This window comes from Octopus bimaculoides, chromosome 2, assembly GCF_001194135.2.
Source record: "Octopus bimaculoides isolate UCB-OBI-ISO-001 chromosome 2, ASM119413v2, whole genome shotgun sequence".
In the NCBI taxonomy this organism is placed as follows: Eukaryota; Metazoa; Mollusca; class Cephalopoda; order Octopoda; family Octopodidae; genus Octopus; species Octopus bimaculoides.
The window spans coordinates 34,097,802-34,104,962 of record NC_068982.1 but is presented as its reverse complement, the minus strand read 5'-3'; the positions used below and the strand labels follow the sequence as shown (position 1 = coordinate 34,104,962).

Here is a 7,161-nt window from a genome sequence, read left to right as displayed (position 1 = left end):
ATATATATATATATATATATATATATATATATATATATACATATATATATATATATATATATAAATATATATATATATATAAACATATACACATGTGCTTGCTTTCCTACCAAATAGCAACTGGTGCTAGTTAGTTTACATCACTATAACTTAGTGGTTCAGTAAAATGAAACAGATGGAATAAGCACCATAGTTAAAAAATAAGTACTAAGGTTGATTTGTTTAACAAAACCCTTCAAGGCGGTGCCCCCAGGATGGCTGCTTGGACACCTCCTTGAAGACGACTGAAACATGAAAGAATAAAACAATACTCTCACCAGAGATTGACAAATTACACCTGAGTAATTGCAAGGTTATCTTGTTGGTCAACAAAACATTCACGGCTATATGGCCAGCCATAACACATTGATAAGCTGACAGTGTGCTGACCATCAACTAATCTGTCTGAATATGAACCACTCTTTCCACAGTTGTAACATAGCTTTGCCAGAAGCCTATAGATGTGTTTTCTATACCTTGATAGTAGACAGGGCCATTAATATGGAAGAAGGGGCAAAAATGGGGTGTTTTTGCTGCATTTTTGACTTTGATCCAAAATATATTTTTACAAATGTTCACTACCATACAAAAATTTAATCAGCTAAGCAAATGGTCTTCCTTAAATGCATTAAAAGCATTATAATATAATTTGATCACTATCTCAGAAAATTATCGCCATTTTCTTTGAGCATATAAAAGACTATTTGGGTGGGGCAAAATGAGTAACCCAAGACAAAATATATTTTCCATTTGAATTCTTCTGAAAATAGACTCATACACGTCAGTATCTATCTCTAGATATCAGAAAGATCAGAAATGCAAAAAAATTTTAAATATCTAAGTTAAATAAAAGAAGATTAGGGAAAATGGCACATGATGAAAAATTAAAGAAACTTGACTAAAAAAAAACTCAACATAAAATATTATCTATAGCTTTTCCACGATCTGTTGGAATGTTCCCTTCAATATATATTTACTTACATTACTCATTTTACCCCATGTTAGACATAATTTTTGAAACTTGAAAATTATCATTAGTGTGGGAAAAAATTGGTTTGGAATCCAACAGAAAAAACAATATTGATTGTTAAACACTAAAAATTATCCAGATATTTTATTACCGACTTCAATTACAATCGAGTCAAAGTTGAGGAAAAATTCCTTGGGAAAAGAGGACCTGCCACCTGACTATGTTTTAGACTCATTCAAATTCGACAACAACTATGCTGACCAGTTTTTAATCCTAAAGATGACGAAACAGTACAAAATAATGATGTAATACTTACAATGTAATGATTTCAAATAGGTAGGGAGAAAATAACGAGAAAACAGAAATCACTTATTTTGTCATCACCATACTGGGATTGATTCAAACGACTATGTACCTTACCTACAAATTTGGGGTTAAGATCTGCTTGTTCTATGTAAAATTGGTGGTGGTGAATTCCATTGAAGTCAAGCACCACTTTCGATATTTCGAATTAAGATATTGCAAAAAATATATATTAGCGACAGAGGCAGTATTAATACCGAGAGGTAATATTTGTCCCCACTTAAACGTGGACGTTCTGTTAGAGCAAACTATACCGCAGCAGATTCCATACAATGAGAAACTCTCATATTAGCTTTTCGTGCAAAATGCACTCTTGTTTATATAGCTAACGGGGTGGGGGATATGGGGAGATTTATCTCCCCGCTCGCGATATAAACAAAAGTACATTTTACACCAAAAGCCAATGTTAAAGTTTTTCACATGGTATACACCGCAGTATAGTTTGTTCTAACATAACGTCCACTATTAAGTGGAAATAAATAAAATGCTGCAGTTTCCTGGGTTACAGTTATGACGACCCCAGTGATATTTTCAAAACTTTTCACGTAATCTTTGGATGGAGGTCTCTAAAATACATATCTTAATCCGCTACTGGTTTAATACGTATAGATTCAACGAGTGCAATCTCCCCGTCCTGCACAAGGACCTATTTTTTGGCCGTGTTTCGAATGACGAACGTGCCATAAATCGAGTCCCGGATGAAATGTAATTAAAATATTTAATTTTGTTTATCTCAGAGCTGAATCCAAATCTCACCTGAATCTGAATCGAATGTCTTTCGTCCTATTGAGGTCAATAAAATTAATACCTTTTGTACACCTTTAATATAGCGGAGTCCATTCAATCAACTATTCTCTACCAATTCTCTATTTGTACACAAATCGAAGTAAATAAAAACGTGACATTTCTTAATCGATAAATAAGGATGCTAAAGTTGGGAGGGTTGTTATTAATGAAAAGTAGGCAATTTATCGTAAAATACACCTCATTTCGAAGTTAATAGAAATATATCCTGTTGTATTCATCCTACACTTTTTCACTAACAACAAACGAAGGCATTAGTATATAAACAAATTAAGAAGTGTTGTGTTCATCTTATTTTTAGTAATTCATAATTGTCAGTCATCCACTTCCTACATATAACTATTATTTTTAACGAATGCCTTCGAACACACCAATTGATACGTCTCTAACGTTGTTATTGTGAGACCTTGATCAGGTTACACAAGGATATATACGATACAAGGTGTTATCAAAAACGAAAGAAAAAAAGTGTACATCGACTCATAACCACAAAAAACTTCAACAACTATAACAAAAACATTAACAATTTAAATTTAAAGAAAAAAATCTGAAGTGTAATACATATATTTAGATATATTTATATACCATTCTTGTTGCCCATCTCGAAAGTGCATGTCTTGCCAACGCCATCGCATTTATCGATACTAAAACTAAGGGAGGTCACTCCTAATTTCATTTCAGTTAAATTAATTGGTTTTCTATTTATGTAGCACTGAGCAGTTTAAATTCAACAGAATGCAGACAGGTCGATAACTGATCGGCACAAGCGATTTATTCTTGATATGCTATATGCAAGCCTAATTCAGAATAATGAAATACTTTTGCTCAACTGTTGTGGTCTTGTATTTATCTAGTATCATCAGAAAATGTGAGTGTGTATGTGTGTGTATTTATATGTATACTCTTTTACTTGTTTCAGTAATTTGACTGCGGCCATGCTGGAGCAACGCTTTTAGTCGAGCAAATCGACCTCAGAACTTATTCTTTGTAAGCCTAGTACTTATTCTACCGATCTTTTTTGCCGAACCGCTAAGTTACGAGACGTAAACACACCAGCATCGGTTATCAAGCGATGTTGGGGAGACAAACAGAGACACACAAACACACACATACATATATACGACGGGCTTCTTTCAGTTTCCGTCTACCAAATCCACTCACAAGGCTTTGGTCGGCCCGAGGCTATAGTAGAAGACACTTGCCCAAGGTGCCACGCAGTGGAAATGAATCCGGAACCATGTGGTTGGTAAGCAAGCTACTTACCACACAGCCACTCCCGCGCCTATGACTATACATATTATATTAATCGAAGTGTCCATTATTATATATCCCTTACGTCCGATCTTACCAATTGGTTTTGCACTAGGAGTGCAATGGAGTGTTAGGTAACAGCTCAATTATGTAACCCGGGGCTCTTCAGAAGTGGCAAACTCTCCAGAGTTACACAATTGAGCTGTTACCCAACACTCCTTTGAACTCCTAGTGCAAAACCAATTGAGAAGATCAGGTGTAATGGACATTAATACAGTACTTCGATTTTATATACCTTCTTTATTGACAAATATATGAGTACATATTTTTTCTGACTTATGGATTCTGAGACAACCCTGTGTGTGCGTGTGTATGTTATATATAAATAAGTGTATGTATATATATATATATGTGTATTTAGCCCCCTGTGGGCAATAAAAAAAACATATATGTATTTGTATGTGTGTGTGTATATATATATATATGTATGTATATATATATACACACACACATACATCTGTTTCAGCCTCTCCCAGTAGCTGAGCTGTTGCAACAAGACAATCTTCGTGAAGCTTCGCTGGATTGCTTCAAGATCTGCTTTTAATTTTACACTGTGGGTGACCATAGCTAGGAGCAGTAGTCCAGGTGGCTGATGACGAATGTCCTCCAGAGGACCATCATGGTTTCCTTCTCTCTGGTCCTGAACGTTCTCAGGATCCATCCAGCCAATCATCTGCACTTTGTGGCCATCCTGGTAATGTACACTTGAAAAGAGGTATCATCACTCATGTCAATACCCAGGACCCTCACTGATTTAGGCTCTGGGATTGTAATCCCCTGTGGACCAGTGTACCCTGTAAGTTTTATATTCAGTTTTGGACGCTGGTAGCACAGAGCTTGGAAGTTTTCAGCATTAAACTGCATATTATTGTCCTCAGCCCATCTGTAAACTGAGTCCAACTCCTGCTGCAAGTGTGCAACATCGCTGGGGTTCTGTATTTTCTGTGAGACTTTCGTATCATCTGCATAGCTAGCAAGGGTGGTTATCCAGGAAGCTGAGGGCATATCTGAGCAGGCCACTATAAAAAGCAGTGGTTACAAGACAGTGCCCTGTGGAACACTGCTCATTATTTGTGTTTTCTTTGAGGTGGCTCCATTGGCCACTACTGCCTGACTTCTATCTTTCAGAAAGTCCTGTAACCACTCTCCAAGTTTTCCAGCTGAGCAAAGATCACACAGTTTGTGACATATCCTACCATGATCCACTTTATCAAAAGCTTTTGCAAAGTCAAGGTATATTACATCCACATTTTGTTGAGTAACTGCCTCAACACCCAGGCATAGTGCTGTAAGAGCTCCTACCTTGTTGAAAGCCATGCTGGGTATCACTCAGCAAATCATTTTCAAGGAATGTGACTAGTTTCCCTCTGACTATCCATTCCATTACTTTATTGATGTGTGAAGTCAGAGAGATAGGCTTATAATTTTTAGCATCTGCTCTGCTTCCTCCTTCATGGATTGGGCATATTGTTCCAGTCTTCAGTTTGCTTGACAGCCTGCAATTTGCAAGAAAACTCTTAGAAAAGAATCTGTAGAGGTTTCACCAGGGCACGCTTAGATGATTTGAGAAAGATTGCAGGGAAACCATCAGGACCAGCAGTTGAATTTGCGTTCACCTCATCTATAGCTAGTATATATCTTCTTCACTAATGTCGATGTAATCCATCGTGACTGCCTCTCTGGTTTTAGGTGAGGCAGCAAAGAAATTCACTGGTTCATTCACATGTCTGTGTTCCAACAGGGTGGTAAAGACACTTTTGAACTGGTCATTCAGTACCTCACTGATTTTGCTTGGACTATCTGTGAGGGAGCCATTCTTTTGGAAGAAGGGTCACATTTGGCAGTGTTCTGAGGTTGTTTCTTTGGTATAATGAAAGAAGGCCTTTGGGTTTGACTTAATGTTTTTTTATAACCCAGGCTTTTTTGTCTGCTCTCTCCCTCACATAGGATTGTTGCAGGCTTTTTTCAATCTCCATCAGTGTCGTTTTTAGGCGGGACCTTTCACCACTTTTGGAATGTTAGTTGAAGCAATTTGCAACCTTCGCCCATTGTCTCATGAAGATCTTCCTCTCCCTTGGAATTTTGTTCCTTTTTGTATTGGCCTTGTGCTCTGGGACATATTTCTGGCATATGGTTTGCATAACAGACATGAAATATTCTAGTTTCATGCCAATGTTTGGTGTGGAGAGACATTTCAGCTAGTCCTGTCTGAGGATCTCCTTTTGGATCGATTTCCAGTCTGCTTTGAGGAAGTTCAGATTGGAGATATTTTGGGTGCTTCCTTTAGACTGTATGTCTCTGGCTACTTTTGGTCCGTACATAGACAGCTCTATTATGTTGTGATCTGAAACTAATGTCGGCGTCACTTTCACATCATGAATGGTGTCCATATTGTTTGTGAAGCACACACACACACACACACATATATATATATGTTTTGCAAACAACTTGCACATGCAAGTGCTACCATTCAAGAACTCCTCATACTGGCAGCCAGCAAGTGTATGGGGTCGTCAGGAGATAAGGCGCGCCGTTTCGGGACCTACCTCTCAATGGCATCAATATACACCGGCCCCCTCACTGATATGAGGCCCCCACTTAGTAGATCAACTGGTTATCAAATAAAGCTTAATATTCTTCTAGCCATCGCTCATCATCTCTTTTTAACCAAATCCAGTGGCTAGCCTTTTCTACTGTAGTTTCGATATCAGTCATTGTGGTATTTACTTTACAATGAGTTAGGCTTCACGATAACGACAGTTGTCTCACACTGTGTCCAACAAATCCTCTACATCTGACTTTGATTGGAAAATGCCCACTGTCCAGCCTGTGTCTTCGCATTCCTTGAGGAGGTTTACATAACTGTCAATCTTTCGAGCCTGAATGGCGTCAATATTATCTTCATGAGGAACTGTTAACTCAACTAGATTCACAACATTCTTTCTTTCACACCACATTAAAATGTCCAGTTTTTACGTAAGTAGGATGGGAAAGAGTCCCTGCCACCCTGGTAAATCTGTAGTCACCTCTCAATAGCCGTTCCACTTTTCATCGATTACAGGAAGTTTGTTGTTCTTCTTCTTGAAACGGATTCGCTGTCCTGATTGCATGAAGGTAATGAAATCTCTAGTTGGTACTTTCAACAGTTTTTTTTCACTGTTGTTGAGATAATTTGGTTCTTTATAGCATTGAAAATAACCTTAAGGACCAGGTTGTGTCTCCATGTATACCTCTTCAATGCTAGTGAATAGTTGGAAAGAATATGTTTCAGTGTTCCGACCTTTCCGCATTTGCATATATCATTCTCTGAGACGTTTCATCTTACTAGATTTACATGTGATAGCATCATAGGATGAACGAATCAGAAAACTTATCCGAGATGTGGTCCACCTCCATATCTCATCTCAACTTATTTTCCTCTCAACAACACGTTCCTCCCATCTCGTCATCTGTCCTTGTTGAATGCATTGGATCAAATGAAACTCTCTTCTCTCTGCGTCCCTCGTTTTGATGTTGTTGCTAACAACAGATCTGCATTCGCTCTGCATCATACTTGCAAATGGTCTGAACTGATATGCGCCCAAACCAAGTCCCTTGCAATGAATTTGCGTTGCACCCACCATATCTCGGTGTGTAAGAGAAGACAGGACGTCATCAGTTTCTGCTTCTGCTTT

The 7,161-nt window shown here is 37.9% G+C and overlaps 1 protein-coding gene across 1 annotated transcript in view; it reads right to left on the bottom strand.

Moving 5' to 3' along the window:
* Window positions 1-2,845, bottom strand: part of LOC106868106 (methylmalonyl-CoA epimerase, mitochondrial) — a 9,296-nt gene extending 6,451 nt beyond the window's left edge. Inside the window, exon 1 of the mRNA XM_014913229.2 lies at window positions 2,762-2,845. Coding sequence (XP_014768715.1) covers window positions 2,762-2,806 — 45 coding nt within the window. The 5' untranslated portion in view covers window positions 2,807-2,845. The remainder of the gene's footprint in view (window positions 1-2,761) is intronic.
* Window positions 2,846-7,161: the final 4,316 nt, after the last annotated feature.